Here is a 16,191-nt window from a genome sequence, read left to right as displayed (position 1 = left end):
CTGCCACCCGAGTTCAAGCGATTCCCCTGCCCCAGCCTCCCAAGTAGCTGGGGCTACTGGAGTGTGCCACCATGCCTGGCGAGGATTTTTGTATTTTAGCAAAGAAAGGGTTTCACCGTGTTGGCCAGGATGGTCTAGATCTCCTGACCTTGTGATCCGTCCGCCTCGGCCTCCCAAAGTACTGGGATTACAGATGTGAGCCACTGTGCCCGGCCCTTTGTGTCCCTTTTTAAGACGGAGAAAAACCTGAGAACTCCTAACACACTTTCCTCAGGTCTCATTGGCCAGAATTGCCCCTGATTCCTGATAAGAACAATGGAGTAACCAAGAATGGCCAAGAGACAAGTGAAGACTCACTGGCAGGGCTGGGTGCACCGTCTCTTCACAGGCCCCCTGGTTCCTGAACGGTGCTGCAGATGGCAACCAGTGGCACCCCCGCTCGTAGTGTGGGAGGGTTTTGGAGCCTTCCAGGTACAGGATGCTCAGGACTCTGCCTGTAGAAGCAGCCCAGTTGTTTGAGTGCTGCGCTCCTGCCCTTCATTGTGAAAAAGCTTACAGACTTTAAAAGGGTAGATGGAGCCTCCCTTGGAGGGGAAATCCGCAGCTGCAGGAGGCAGTGGCATGTGTGTTGCAGGACTGTAGGAGGCAGTTACTGAAAAAAACCTCTTTGCCACCTCTGTAGACTGGAGGGGGTTGGTTATCAAGAGAGACATAGACTTTCCCACTTAGTGAAATGTCACAGGGCAAAGCCAAGGAGTTGACAGGCGACATCTGTGGACCTGACTTTCCTACTCTACTGCTGGTCTATTAACACAGCTGTGCTCCTCTGTAAATTGTAGCTTTAAATCAAAACCCTTGGGAGAAATTCCGGAATTATTAAAGCCTTTATCATCAGTACATCTCTCCGTTTCTGGGGGTCAGTAATTCTTGCTTAATACTCTTGCAGTAGCTGGCTGGCCACCATCTTCTGACTCTGTCACGTCCCCACCTCTCTACCTGGGAAGATGTGGAAAGCTGCTCTGCCAGGATGGCGCCATTTCCTCAGTCTGCATTTGTACCTTTTGCTTCCTGTTGGTTTTTAGAAGAGTGTAGTGGAAAAAGCACTGGTCTCAGAGTCAAGATGCAGGTCCTGGTTTTGGCACTGCCACTAACAGGCTATGTGGCTCAGGTGGGCCTGTCACCTCTCTTGGGTGCATTTTCCACTAATGAGCAGAGACCCTGGGTGAACTCCAGGTGACCAGGGCCATCCCCTCCCCTGTCCATCAACACTGCCACTTAATCACAGCCTTGCTCCTTACCGTCCTCCAGCCCACACTCAGCCTTAGAATGCTTTTCCTGCAGCCGGGCAGTAATAACTGATGGATTGATCAAGGTGAAAATGAGGATGAAATTGCTTTTCTGCCCAGAGCTAGATAATCCCCTTGAGTCCCTTCTAGTTTTATAATTTCTCCACTGCAGACTCAACAAAAACTCCTGCTCTGACGTCCCCTAGAGTTTGGAGAGCCTTACCAGGCTCCCTGGAGTTCCCATTGGAAAGCCTTCCTCGAGGCCACTGTTAGTATCAAGGGTTTTGTGTAAGAGGACCCTGCTGGTCCTCTTGGCCTGTTCCCTGAGAAGCTAGCATCTGGCCTGCTGCCTGGAGCGTAGCAGGACTCAGGTATTTGAGGAGATGAATGAAGGAGAGTTGAGCTGTGAGGTCTGCCTGACAAAGCTTGCCCTCCCACGTCTCTGCAGGAAGCATCCTGGGGACCTCCTTTATGCTTTGGAAAAGAAAGCTGCTTCTCTCCTTTTGAATATTGTCAGGCTTTTACAAGTTGTCTATGGGTTTCTTCTCTGCGAGTTTGCATTTTGGCTCTTGAAAGCCTTAGAGGCAGAGAAAATGGAAATTAAAGCTTCAGGCTGGGAGAGGAGGTGGCTTCATTAGGGCTGGGCCTAGGGAGCTGATGGATGCTGGAGGAGCTGCAGCCTCCCTTCCTGCTGGGCTCTGAGCCTCACGTCCCTCCCTCCATCACTGCCTGCCGCCTCCCAGCAGCTCCTGCCTTCCAGCCACCTCCCATCCTGTAGCATGTAGCTGATGCATTGAGTGTACCCAACGTCCTGTATCCAACTTCCGTCCTGTGTCCATGGAGTTGCGCTCTTAATTGCTTTGAGGGTGCCCTCCCTGGCTCAGGGCTCACCTTATAAAGCATCCGGAAAATTCTGGCCATTTATTTGACCATCCTAGAAAAGGGATATTGACTGGGCTTCCCTGCCTATGGTGGAAGGAAAAAAAATTTACGAAGCGTCTGCCATCTGCTGGGTAGAGTGTGGGTCACTTTATGCAAGAACTCACTGAACGTAACCCTCACAGCAAATTCTCAGTTGACAGATGTGGAAACTGAGCTTCAGGACTGGAGCAGTAACCCAGCTAGGAGGAGACTGTGCTACTCTGTTGGCATTATTGTAAGGAAATACTTGAGACTGGGAATTTATAAAGAAAGGAGGTATATTTGGTTCATGGCTCTGTAGGCTATACAGGAAGCATGGTGCCAGCATCAGCTCTCGGTGAGGCCTCCAGAAACTTCCAGTCATGGCAAAAGGTGAAAGAGGAGCAAGCATGTCACATGGCAAGAGCAGGAGCAAGAAAGAGTGAGGGGGAGGGTACCACACGCTTTTAAACAACCAGTGTGAACTCAGAGTGAAAAGTCACTCATTACTGCAAGGCAGCCGGGCATCAAGCCATTCATGAGGATCCACCCCCGTGATCCAGACACTTCCCACCTCTAGCACTGGGGATCACGTTTCACCATGAGACTTAGAGGGGATGAATGTTAAACCTTATTGGAGATAGAGCGGAGAACTGACTCCGGGCTGATTCCAGGTGTTTGTGCTACACCGACCCGCCAGGTACGGGCAGAAGGGTGACCTCTCAGTAGAACTGGGTGGGCGGGGTTCAGCAAGCCCCTGAGTGAGGAAAAGGTGCTCTTTTCTTGGTGAGTGTGAACCCTTTCCTCTACCTCCAGACCTGTATCTTTTGGGGCTGTTCCTTTGTGTTGATGATAGACACCTCTGCCTCGGTGGCCTCCTGTTCTTGATTTCATATTGCCACCCCCCAGCAAGAGCATGGAGGCTGCCCTTAGAAAGATGTGTGAAGGGAGGGCCGGGCGGGGTGGCTCAAGCCTATAATCCCAGCACTCTGGGAGGCCAAGGCGGGTGGATCACGAGGTCAAGAGATCGAGACCATCCTGGTCAACATGGTGAAACCCCGTCTCTACTAAAAAAAATACAAAAAATTAGCTGGGCATGGTGGCGCGTGCCTGTAATCCCAGCTACTCAGGAGGCTGAGGCAGGAGAATTGCCTGAACCCAGGAGGTGGAGGTTGCGGTGAGCCGAGATCGCGCCATTGCACTCCAGGCTGGGTAACAAGAGCGAAACTCCGTCTCAAAGGAGAGAAGAAAAAAAAAAACCAAAAAACAACAAAAAAAAATGTGTGAAGGGAATGAAGGACACCTGCTTGCTCATTTCCTCACGAAAGAGCTTCTGCTGCATTTTCCCTGTCTCTGGGCCTTGGCTCCTGGCTAGACCTGGGGAGAAGGTCTCATTTCAACCCTGCCTGGCTTTAACTGAGAAATTACTCATTTATCCCCCAGCTAGTTGGATAGCACAGGGCTAAGCGCCAATAAAAGGAGCAAGGTACTTTTTCCTTTAGGAGCTTACAGTCTGTCCAGAAGGCCTTTTTTTTAAAATACAATTTTTTCTTGGACTGGGTAATCTATTCACATGGTTTAAATGTCAAAAGGTCAAAAGAGAAAAGGTGAAAAGCTTCTCCCAGCCTCTAGTCTCCCACCCAAGAAATGACCACTGCGAACAGTTTTCTGTGTCTCTAAACAATTCTGTTTGTGTTCAATGGCCCTTACTGGGCTCAGGAGAGGGCAGAAGTCAGGACAAGTCGGGGAAGAACTGTCAGAGGACGCAGGGCAGCAGCCATGAGGACAGCAAGATGGGCTCGGGGACGACAGGCAGGCAGGGATATTCTTTTTATATATATATATTTTTGAGACAGAGTCTCACTCTGTTGCTCAGGTTGGAGTGCAGTGGTGTGATCTCGGCTCACTGCTGTCTCTACCTCCTGGGTTCAAGTGATTCTCCCGCCTCAGCCTCCTGAGTAGCTGGGACTACAGGTGCCCACCACCACACCTGGCTAATTTTTGTATTTTTAGTAGAGATGGGTTTTTGCCATGTTGGCCAGGCTGGTCTCAAACTCCTGACCTCAGGTAATCCACCCACCTCAGTCTTCCAAAGCACTGGGATCACAGGCATGAGCCACCGCGCCTGGCCAAGCATATGAATATTCTGATAAGGATTCCCAGAGGACTTGGGTATAACTTGCGTTTCCAGCCTCCATCCTCTGATCTCGTTACGCAGGATATTTACACGCAGAAATGAACATAGCAATACGAGTAAATAGAGATGAAGATTCAGTACAGCCCAAGGGTGCCCTCACCCAGGGAAGAGACAGCAGTGATGGGTGCTGTGGCCATGTGGGCCATTGTAAAAGAACTGGGCTTCCCAGCTGTGTGACTTTGGTTACTGCCATCAACCTCTCTGAACCTCTTTTTAAAAGTTTTTTTTTTAACTCTTCAGAAACGTCATTTGAGTGTTTTAAATGTTTTTGTTTCATGAACTCCATTGCAGTTGAAGAAACCTATGGACCTCTTTAAATGCACATACTAAAATATCTAAGGTCATAAAGTATACAGATTGCATTGAGATTTGGCTGGTTTCCTCGCTTGGTGCAGGGGAGCCCTGTGGCATGGTGATTCCTGTTGGAAGAAGGGCCAGAGCCAGGGGCTGGCGACCTTGAGCTATTCAGGATGTACACCTGAGAACACTGTCCCTAGGAGGATACCAGCTCTCCTTCGTGCTTGGGGCCCTGATGGAGTTGACTTAGGGAGGAGATGGGGAAGAATTCCCTTTCGAGATTGCTTTTCAGAAAGTCAAACGAACAATCCATTTTCCCTGATACGTAATGTAGCTTCCCCGCTGTCCCCTTGGGGCCTCTCCTAACTAAAGATTAGATTTGTCCAGCATTTGGTTTCCAAAAGGTGGCAGCACTGTCCTGGGAAACAGAATCCCGGTGTCTTGGGCGGAAGTGTTTGCTGCTAGGTGGATGCCGCCTGCTGGTCCTCACAGCCCTGTCTTGGTAGCCCAGGGAAGGAATCCCAGCGGCCTGCATGAGCTGTGCCTGTGTGACACCTAGCTCTCTGGTCACCTGAATCCTAGTCTCGGAGACTGTCTCTATCCCTGGGCGAGCTTCTGTCCTGCGCTGCAGTGGGGCCGCCCTGCAGAGATCTTTTGAGGGCAGCGACTCAGCCAGCATCTCGGAACTGCCCTGTCATGGGATGCAGGAGGCAGTTGCCTGCCTGCCAGCGTAGACAGCTTCCCTTCTCTTTTGGTGTTTGAAGTGGGGGTACTGGAGGGAGGTGGGCATTTTAAGCAATGGAGTCTTGAGTGGTCTAGGCTGAGCTTTTTATTTGCAAACAATTTCACATTGGCTGGGAGCCGTGTCCAGTGTTTGGTGGATTGTGTTTAGGGCAGGTGTAGGAGGGCTGCGATTTCCAATCCAGCAGAGTCACATCAGACTCCTACAGGTGGCAGATGTGGGGTTGTCACCAGGCGGTGCTGCATCTGACGTGTGTCTAGCTGGGAGGAGCCCATACCTTAGCTGTAAGTGAGGGTATATATAGACATTCAGGAATCTGCTAGAAGACAGAATTTTGAACAATAGAAGGAAGAGAACACTGGAAAGGGAACATTTGAATATATGTGCTGACTGGTGGCTACGGTGGCTTTTATCCTTAAAATCTTTACCTACGGGACCAAGACATGCCATCCCTGAGGAAGACTGCATCTGCTGTACACCATTCTTGAACCCAAGCTGCTGATCCTTCATTTCCCGCACCTTCTGTGTTTTCTGTCTTTCACACGTGGATGCACAAATACATATGTACAGATTCATTCAAACAAATGTAAAAACGGCAAAACCTCACAAGTTTTTACTCACTTATTTAAAAAAAAATTTGCTGAGCTCTTCCTACGGACTAGGCACTGATCCTGGTCCTGAGATACACAGTTAAGAGGCTGTGTAAACCCCCTCCATGGGGTTTATATTCTTGATGTGGGAGTCAAGCCATGAGCAGATAAAGGAATGAGCTACAAAAATATCCTCTGGAAATGTGCTCCCCAGATAAGCGATCTTAGGGTGTGATAGCATGTTGGGGGTGCAGGGAATGCTTCCCCGAGGAGGCGACCAATGAGTCAGTGAACTGTGGCCATTAAGGAATGCGTGCCGAGGCCTTGGAGTGGGCCTGCACCTGGCATTTTTAAGGCATACTGAGAAGGCTGGAAGGTAAACTCAATAGGGGGCCGAGCAGATCACGTGGGGCCTCAGCCTGGGAGAGCACTGGACATGGGATATAGCCATTGAAGGCTTTCAGGAAGGGACTGATGTGGAAAAGTACACGTGCCTCAGTGCAGTGTCCCGTAATTCCCATGCAGTGCACGTACCGTGGCTTAGTTTTGTGAGCCTCACAGAGGGACACGGGAAGGTGGGTGGAGCCAGCTCGTGTGTGCGTGGCATTGAACTCTGCGCCAGGCACACCCCAATGGCTTACTGCATGCATGTCATCGAAACCCTGACATAACCCCATGAGGAAGGGGGCCCTGTTACCAACAGTTTCTCCACGAGAAAACCTAGGTGCAGAGGTGCTCCTTCACTCCAGCTTGCACAGTGAAAGGGCAGAGCTGAGATCTGAACCCCAGCCGTGCGGACTCCGAGCTCCATTTTCTATTCCTTCCTGGAAGTGGAGTCTCTCGGCAGCTTTGTGGTTGTTAATAGATTTTTATTAGGTGTGAGACACTGTGATAATTTGAGTTTCCTTAACCAGTACGAAGATTGAACCAGTTTTTCCTATGTCTTACCTATTTTTTATTGTGGTAAAATAGATAAGACACACGTTTACCGTTTTAACCATTTTTAAGCGTGTAATTCAGTGGTGTCCATTACATTCGCCCTGTTGTGCCATCATCTCCACTCTCCATTCCTAGAACTTGTCATCACCTCTAGTAGGAACTCTGCAGCCCTCAAGCAGTGACTCCCCGTTCTCCCACGCTGCAGCCCTGGTAACCTCCAGTCTGCTTTCTGTCATTATGAATTTCCCATTCCAGATATTTCGTATGAGAAGAACCATATAATACTGTCCTTTTGTCCCTGGCACTTGTCACTTGGCATGATGTCTTCAGGGTTCACCCACGTTGCAGCAGGTGTCAGAACATCGCTTGTTTTTATGGGTATCTCATGACACAACTGGAATACATTGTGTTTCTCCATTCGTCTGCTGGTGGACACCCGCGTTGTTTCTATTCTGGGCAGGTGATCACCCTGAGATGGGACTTTGCTAGCTACTCAGTCCAGTTCCAGGGCTACTTTCTGAAGCCCAGAGAATCAGAGTCTGCCTAGGATGGGTGTCCTAGCACGTGTGTGGTCAGGGATAGGTGCTGAGCTTTTCAAGGTAACTACCCTGTTAAAAAAGACCAGAATGGATACTGTGATCTTTCTTGGGCTGTCACCCACTCTAATTTGGTTCTTGTCCTGTCCATTTTAAAGACACGTAGCATTGAATGAGATCCCTAGAGAGGTTATTTCATCATTGGCTTCTAAGCATGAAATCCTCTCCGGTAAATAAAAATTTAGTCTGTTCCTGAAATTTGGCAGAATTTCAAGTGGCTGAGTGGGAGCTCTAATCTCTGCTGAGTGACTCTGGACAGGCCATGCACAATCGGCCTCAGTTTTCATATGTGTAAAATGATATCACGTCCCTTCTAAGAGATGAAACATCTTTCCTAGATGGGTTAAGAAGTTTCCTTTCAGTTCAAATCTAATTTCCTCCTTGCTCCTTGTACTTTAGGGCTATTCCTTTCTCAGTGAGAAGCAATTGGTCATCATTCCTCCCGTCATAACCCTGTGTTTCCTGGGCCACGGCTGTGACATCTGACATCCCTTAGCTCTGATTAAATAACAAAGTAGAGTTTCAAGGTCTAAGGCAGATAGATTGCAGTTTCTTTCCTGGTTAGTTTTCTTTTCTTTTCTTTTTTCTTTTTTTTTTTTTTTTTGACACAGAGTCTTGCTCTGTCGCCCAGGCTGGAGTGCAGCGGCAAAATCTTAGCTCACCACAATGTCCGCCTCCTGGGTTCAAGTGATTCTCCTGCCTCAGCCTCGCAGTAGCTGGGATCACAGGCGTGCGCCACCATGCCTGGCTAATTTTTGTAATTTTGGTAGAGACAGGGTTTCACTATGTTGGTCAGGCTGGTCTCGAACTCCTGATCTCAAGTGATCTGCCTGCCTCAGCCTCCCAAAGTGCTGGGATTACAGATGTGAGCCACCGCACCTAGCCCTGGTTGGTTTTCTTTTCTCCTTGACAACCAGTGCTGTTGTTCGACTGAAAGCCCCCTTCCCTCTGGCATCTAGCCTAGCCCCCAGAGGCCTGGCAGCTCTGAGGTGGCCTCAAGAGAGTTTGGTTTATGCCTTTCCGGGTAACCTACCCCCTCTCTCATCAGGAAATCAACAAAGTCTGGCTGTCACCTGCTCACTCCTCAGCTGCCTGCTGTGCAAAAGGAAGTTCATGCTACACCAATGTCCCCTGAGGCACTAGGCCACTCACAGCCATTTTTCTTTTTCAGAACAATGAATCTGAGAAACCCTGTGCTCCAGCAGGTGCTGGAGGAAAGGAATGAGGTCCTGTGTGTTTTGACACAGAAGATCACGACGATGCAGAAGTGTGTGATCTCCGAGCACACGCAGGTGGAGGAGAAGTGTGGCGGCATGGTGGGCATCCAGACCAAGACGGTGCAGGTGCGTGCGGCCGGGCTGCCCTGTGCTCATGGCTGGGCAGTCATGGAGACCTTGGTTGGGGGCCTCTTTGGGTCGTGTCTTCATTCATCAGGGCTCTTTCTGTAGCAAGTTAACAGAAACCCAACTCACATTGGCTTCAATGAGCAAGAGTGTATTGGCTTATGTAGCTGAAACACTTGGGGTAATAGGCTCCAGTCACTGCTGGATCCAGGCCTTGGGGATATAGGGAGCCGCCTTCCCTGGGTTGATCCCGTTTTGGATGGGCTCTCCCTGAGGTGCTGGCAGCTCCAGGCTTCTCCTGATTTGCTGGGTCTCACCAGCCCATCCCGGGATGTGTGTGTTCCTGAAGCAGGGCAGGGCCACAGGCACTTGAATGGGCCAGGCGGGCTGGTGTCAGGTGTTCTTCCTTGTGGGCAGCAGATGTTTCCCCCAAGAAAAACGGATACACAGGCACAGACCAGGCCAAATGCAAGAGAATCCCTAGAGCCTCTCAGAGCCGGGGCTGTCACAGTGATTACTTGGAATTAGCTGTTGCAAATCCTTTGTGGGTTGAGTTAAGGCAGGTAAGATCTAGCTATCTCTACATAGTTTTCTCTGGACTAAGTTATCGACTTAAGTCTTACCAAGCTGACCCATCATGAGCCAGTACTAAACTTCAGCGGACAAGGTGGCCGTCAACTCCCAAGTGTTTCCCTCCAGCTTGCCATGGTGGCGGATAGTTTCTTAGAAATTTACTTCTTGGGATAACTTTCGGCTTTGTCTAGAAGAACTAGGAAAGTTGTATTTGGAAGGAGCTGGAGGTAGAGGTCTGGGGCCAGCCCTCTTGCTGGGATGGGCAGGGAGGGTGGGCTGGATAGCGCAGTGAGGGAGGTGCTCATGGGAGACAGCTTAGGCTGGCCCTGCCGCTGCTTCTGCCCGTCACCACATGCCAACGTTTTGGAGCCTTTGGGCATCAGGAGGCTGGCTGCCATTTGTTGACCCAAAGCAACACACTCTGACCAGGATAAAGTTGCTATAAAAAACATTCTCTGAGTGCCAGTGTTTGGAAAACAAATAGATGATCATCTTCCTCTCACCAGGACATCGTGGGAAGGGGTCCTGTTTGTAAGAGGGTTTGAAGGTGAGAGCTTCCGTGCCTGACTTCTTGGCATTTCCTGCGTCTCCTCCCTCTGCCCTCTCCCCACTTCCCTCGTTGTTCGTGGTTTTCTCAGCACCATGCACCATCCACAGGGGGCTGGAGTGAGGTGCAGGGGGCAGGGTTCTCCCAGTCCAGCTTTGTTACTGTTTACGGTTCTCATTTCGGCTGTTTCAATAACTCGTGATGGAGGGAATTGGGAGATGATCTTATGTGTCGTATGATCTTTGCACAGCACTGTAGACCAAACTTCACTGTATCCCACACTCTAGAATCCCACTTTGATACCACGAGGTTGGCCATTTTTTTAGGAATGTGTGTAGTGATGCCAAGAAGGGTTGAGCCGCCCCATTCCCCATGCTGGCTCCTCCGTTCCGCTCGGTTCTGTGGACATTTCTCAGCATCTATTACATGTACAAGGCATCAGGCTGGCTGCAGTGGGGAACAGAGCAGCTGGGAGAGCCCGAGTGCACGAGTGGGAATGTGTGTTTTTGCCTACAGGTGTCAGCGACGGAGGATGGGAACGTCACGAAGGACTCCAACGTGGTGCTGGAGATCCCAGCTGCCACCACCATCGCCTACGGTGTCATTGAGTTGTATGTGAAACTGGACGGCCATTTCGGTGAGTGCCGCCTCCTAAGGGTGTTGAGGGATCCCCCAGCACACGCTGAGCAGGTTCCCTGAGGCACATGCTTACTGCTTTGGAGACTGTGGGAAGAGAGGGAAGGAGGTCTGAAGAGTGTAGACTGTCTCACGGCAATGTTCCTGGACACGCGGGCTGTACTGCGGGACGGGTGTGGTGAGGGATGCCTGGAGCAATGCCTCCCTCTCTCCCAAAGTTGGTGCGGGGTGAGGTTCCACCAGCACAGCAGGGGCTGGGCTGTGCCCTCTGGGCATCAACCTGGGCTCTGCGTCAGACAGACTGGGCATCAACCCTGGTGCCACGATGTCCTGTGAGGTCTCAGACAAGTTACTGAATCTTGCCGAGTCTTGGTTCCCCGTCTCTGGAAGGTGAAGGGCATTTCTTCACGGGGCTATGTGAGGATTTAATGAGATGGGGCCTATGAAGCGCCTGGCATAGTGGTCATTTATTAACTCCTCCGCCTTTGCTTTTAATAGCGTTATCACCATCATTGTACCCCACCTTCCCTCCCCAAGTATGAAGCCAGACATGCTGAACTTGACCTTTCTCTGCTGATCACAAGTGTGTTGAAAGCGCAGAGACCCTGCCGCTGTCACGGAAGAAAACCCAGGCTTTGGTTCAGGGAGTGTCTGCTCATTTTAGGTGCCTCACAGCCCCTTCCCTCATGTTGCCAATGAGAAGAGGCTGGTTCACTCAAGAAAACTCTGTGACTGCTCCTTAGGGACATGAGTGGGTAAATGTAACATCATAAATTAAGATTTTTAGGTATGACAATGTTACTATATTTATAAAAGTGAGTCATTCTATCTTTGAGAGATATACACTGAAACATTCACGGATGAAATGGTAACATGTCTGTGGTTTGCTTCAAAAATAATATGGGTGGAGCATAAAGGGCGTGTGCGTGGGCGGCTGCCGTGGGAAGGGGCGTGGCCGAAAGGTGACAGTGGTGGCAGCTGGCCAGTGGGCACATGCAGGTTCTTTCTCCTCTCTCTATTCTTGTACAGTTTGACATTTTCTGTAACAGCATTTTTCAAAAGTGCTGTGACAGACCATGCACGTGCCTGCTGCTGCTGCCTCCTGCTTCTCCCCCATTTGTGGAAGGGGGACAGTCTCCCGTGAGACAGCTCCTCCTGCCCTCGATAAGCCCACACGAGTCACCACACCATTCAGCGACCACTACAGGGACTCAAACAGAACGCTCAGTGTCCTCGTGTGCTGCCGTCAACAAGCCGAAGGGTGTTTGAGGATCCCTGGGAGAAACAGGCGAGGCACAGAAGGAGGGCACTGAGCCTCCCTCTCTCTGCAGATGGAGCAGCCTGCATTTCAGGGCGGTGAAATGATATATCTGAGGTGGCATAAAGAGAAAGTGTCAGTTTGAAGACACTGGTCAAGGAGGTGGGTCAGGGACCAAGAAATGCTGAGAATACCAGGTGTCTTGACTTCCTTGAGGCCCGTGCTTCCAACTTTGTGTCCTCCAGGGCATTTTTGTTATTATTACTCTTTCTCTCTGAAAGACTTTGTCTTCCAAAATACTGCATTATGAAGATGATCATATTCCAGTCTCTGACATTCATATATGGTAAGTAGGGTCACCAGCCGCACTTAAGGGGTTCCAGCCCCCATATGTCAGCCTTGGTGGTCCTGTCCAGTCTTACTGATGGCCAGTGGACAAGTGATGATTCACAGACATTACGACGTGATTGCTACAGAGTCAAGCTAATGAACACATCTGTCATCCAGCACAGTTAGCATTTGCACATGTGTAGTGAGAACACTTACTATCCACCCTCTCAGCAAGTCTCAAGTAAACACTGCAGTACTATTATCTCCAGTCACCATGCTGGACGCCTCAGAAGTTAACATCTCACAGCTGGAGGTTGGCATGCTTTGACAACATCTACCCGTTTCTCCCAGTGCCTGGCAACCACCATTCTACCCTCTGCTTCTGTGAGTTCAGCTTTTTTCAGTTCCACGCATAAGGAAGACCATGTGGTATGCGTCTTTCTGTGCCTGGATGATTTTACTTAGCATGATGTTCTCTGGGTCCATCATGCTGGCACAAATGGCAGGCTTTCCTTTTTTTTCATGGCTGAAAAGCATTCCATTGTATAAAGGCATCACTTTTTTTTTTTTTTTTTTTTTTTGTCTGTTTGAGATGGAGTCTAGCTCTGTCGCTCAGGCTGGAGTGCAGTGGTGTGATCTCGACTCACTGCAACCTCTCCTCCTGGGTTCAAGCAGTTCTCCTGCCTCATCCTCCCAAGTAGCTGGGACTACAGCCACGCACCACCACGCCCAGCTACTTTTTGTATTTTTAGTAGAGATGGGGCTTCACTGTGTTAGCTAGGATGGTCTGGATCTCCTGACCGTGTGATCCGCCCACGTTGGCCTCCCAAAGTGCTGGGATTGCCCACGCCTGGTCACGTTTTTTTTTAATCCACTCATCCATCAGCAGACATTTACCTTATTTCCATATCTTGGCCGTATTGAAGGATGTGTCACTTCTGTTAGGCGTTCTGAAATCTTGGCACATACTGTAGAATGTCCATGAGTGCTCTGCGGACCCTTCGATGGCGGGGACCCAGGCCTGGCCTGCCACTCTAGGTGGTGGTCCCCATGCGAGCTTCTTCCTGTTTGTCCCAGGAGGTGTCCAGACCCTCCCCTGCTGCAGCTCTGTCGGGGAGGCCCCCCTCTTCAGATGGGGTTTGAAGGAGCCTTGTCTGGCAGGGCTCTCCTGTTTGCATTTCAATTTCAAGGCTTTTATCTTTTCTGGCTCCTGCTGTCTTTGAAAATAAACTCCTCTTTGTGCTGCTAAGAAGAGGTACCCTGGGGGATATCTTGGCCTTCCCTTGGCTTTTCCCCGCCTGGCCTAGGATGCAGTTCCGTGGTGGTCAAGCCGTCATTCCGGGTGACTCACTGCCTGCTTTTAAACCAGTTCTGCTATTTCTTTTCTTTTTTTTGCCCATCTGTTTTCTGTTGCTCTTGCTACAGAACGTTCTGATATAGCTTCATAGACATAAACCTGCAGTGGCTGGAAGGGCCCTTGAGAAGACATGCCTGCCCTCTCTCCCTGCCTTCCTGGTGGGATTGCATTTGACAGGGATCCTGGTCGTCCTTTGAAAGCTTGAAGGGAGGCAGACTCCATCTGCATCCCAGCCAGGTGCTTCAGCCATGCCAGCTGCAGTGAGACCCCTTTCTTCACCCACAGCTCCCCTCTCAAGAGGCACTTAGGGCCATTCGGAAGCACCCTGCCATCTTCTTGACCTTCTGCCTTGCACTTTTAGACAGCTCAGCCTTTGCTAGCATCCTTCAGTACCAACTTCCAGTTGGATTCCTTGTGGATGTGAACCTGTGTTTCCCACGCTGCACCTGAATCTGCATATCTCCCCACTGGCCCTAACACCGTTTCCCTGCTTCACCACCTTGCTTTCCTTAAAAACGGGGTCTCACTCTGTGACCTAGGCTGGAGTGCAGTGGCGCCATCATAACTCACTGCAACCTTGATCTCTGGGCTGAAGCAATCCTCCCGCCTTCGCCTCCCAGGCAGCTGGGACTACAGGGGTGTGCTGCTGCGCCCAGCTCTGCCACAGACTCATAACTGGCTACTCTGATTCTTTCCTGTCTGTTCCTTCCTAGCAGGGTAACTAATGGGACTGTTTTAAATTAAAATCTGATCACTTCATTCAACTGCTCAGACACCCTTCCGTGGCTCTCTTTGTCCCCAGAATGCAGTTTGCACCGTGTCACGCCTCATGGGCTAGCCCCAGCATGGGTCTCCCGCCTTCCCTCTGCTCACCAGTGCCACTTGCCCTATGATCTTGCTGCGTTCTGGGGCATGCCATGCCCCGTCTCCCCCCCAGGCCTGCTGTGCCTCTCTCTGGGCGTGCTCCTGCCTCTTTCACTGCTGTGCCACCATCAGATGGCTGCTTAGATGCTGCTTCAGCTGAGAAGCCTTTTCTGGTTCTCCTTCCCTGTAATGGGGTTCAGGACATGCAACCCTGAGATATTTTAAAGTGAAGGTATTTGAAAAGATGACCAAAGCAGAAAGGTCACTGTGACCTTTCCCTCATGCTTCTCTGTGTAGCAGGTCATAAAACCTCACAAGGATCTTCCAGTTTTCCCCTGATGCAGGTTACAGACCCTCAAGGGAGAGGTGCCTTCCCTCTACCTGGAGGAAAGGAGCAGTCTTCTCTCCTGGCACAGGACACAGAGAGGCAAAAAGACAGGCCGTGCTGAGTTCCTGGATGAATGGCCATTCCATCGTATGCTCTGTCCTGCCATATTTCTCCAGCACTGTTCATCAAACTTAGCATAAAAGTACTCAGGTTTAACTATTTTTTTCACATGTTCATTTTCTTATGAAGGCTTCCATGTCATGTAAAACTGCTATTCAGTAAACCCGCATGCTTTTTCTCTTGTTAATCTGTCTGTTGTGATAGGGGCTTCAGCCATGAACCTAGGATAAGCAGAAGGAGAGATGTTTTTCCTTCCCTCCATCCACTGGCCACTCTGGCCTCAGCCTGGTCAGGCCCCATCCCCACTCTCGGCATGCTCATCATCAACGCCTGGCTGTAGTCCTTTGTATCTGTGAGCATGGGGTCTCGTGTAGGGAGGCATCGTTGCGTATTTACTGGCTGGCTGGTGACGGATGGATGGAAGGAATGCAGGAATTTAATTGGTAGTGTCCTTGGGGAGCTGTGCATGGGTGAAGGCGAGAGTGTGGTTGACGCTGAGGATTCCTAAAATGCCAGTTGGTTCCACATTATTTTGGGGACCTCGTGGGGCTTCTGGCAGGATTTGAGGCTGTGTGAATGGTCAAGGCTCCTGTCCTCAGGAAACAAAGTCAAGACCTACATGCTGGTTTACACTTCTGCACCCCACTGGCTAAGCACAAAGTATGGAGGAGCAGGGGCACCCTGAATGCTGATGAGTGTGGGCCAGTTGGGTAGAGCCAGGGATTGTTCCTTTTGTCTCTAGACAGCCATTCTTCTTTTCTTTTCCATTCTGTCTTTATGAGCACCATTAAGGCCCACAAGCAAATGAAAATGTGTGCTGATATCATGCCTTCCACATTGCAGCACGTACTGGACCCAGCCACATTTTTATTCCATAGCCTTTGCTTATGTACACAAGTTAGTGAATAGATGCATAAGGAGAACCCTAATTCTTGAGCTTACCACTGTTTCTGTTTAGCAAGGACATAAAAACTTTCATTTTTATCTACACCTTAGATACCTTAGTTGGGTTCTCAAATGCAGAAGTGTCTGAGAAAACATTTTTTTTTTTTTTGAGACAGGGTCTTGCTCTGTTGCCCAGGATGGAGTGCAGCGGTGCGATCTTGGCTCACTGCAACCTCTGCCTCCAGGGCTCAACGGATCCTCCTACCTTAGCCTCCAGAGTAGCTGGGATTACAGGCACTCATGACCATGCCAACCTCCTTTTAAAATACTTTGTAGAGGCAGGATCTCGATATGTTGCTGGTCTCAAACTCCTGAGCTCAAGCAATCTGCCTGCCTCAGCCTC

At 50.1% G+C, this 16,191-nt stretch overlaps 1 protein-coding gene across 7 annotated transcripts in view; it reads left to right on the top strand.

Annotated features, from left to right (window-relative positions):
* The window catches only part of GSDME (gasdermin E), an 84,644-nt gene that overhangs the window by 52,886 nt on the left and 15,567 nt on the right, over nt 1-16,191 (top strand). For all 7 annotated transcript variants that reach the window (XM_074379624.1, XM_074379623.1, XM_003935135.4 and 4 more), the window contains 2 exons: nt 8,719-8,890; nt 10,527-10,647. In XM_074379624.1, coding sequence (XP_074235725.1) covers nt 8,719-8,890; nt 10,527-10,647 — 293 coding nt within the window. The remainder of the gene's footprint in view (nt 1-8,718; nt 8,891-10,526; nt 10,648-16,191) is intronic.

This window comes from Saimiri boliviensis, chromosome 10 (assembly GCF_048565385.1).
Source record: "Saimiri boliviensis isolate mSaiBol1 chromosome 10, mSaiBol1.pri, whole genome shotgun sequence".
Lineage (NCBI taxonomy): Eukaryota > Metazoa > Chordata > Mammalia > Primates > Cebidae > Saimiri > Saimiri boliviensis.
This window is presented reverse-complemented; position numbering and strand designations above follow the sequence as displayed.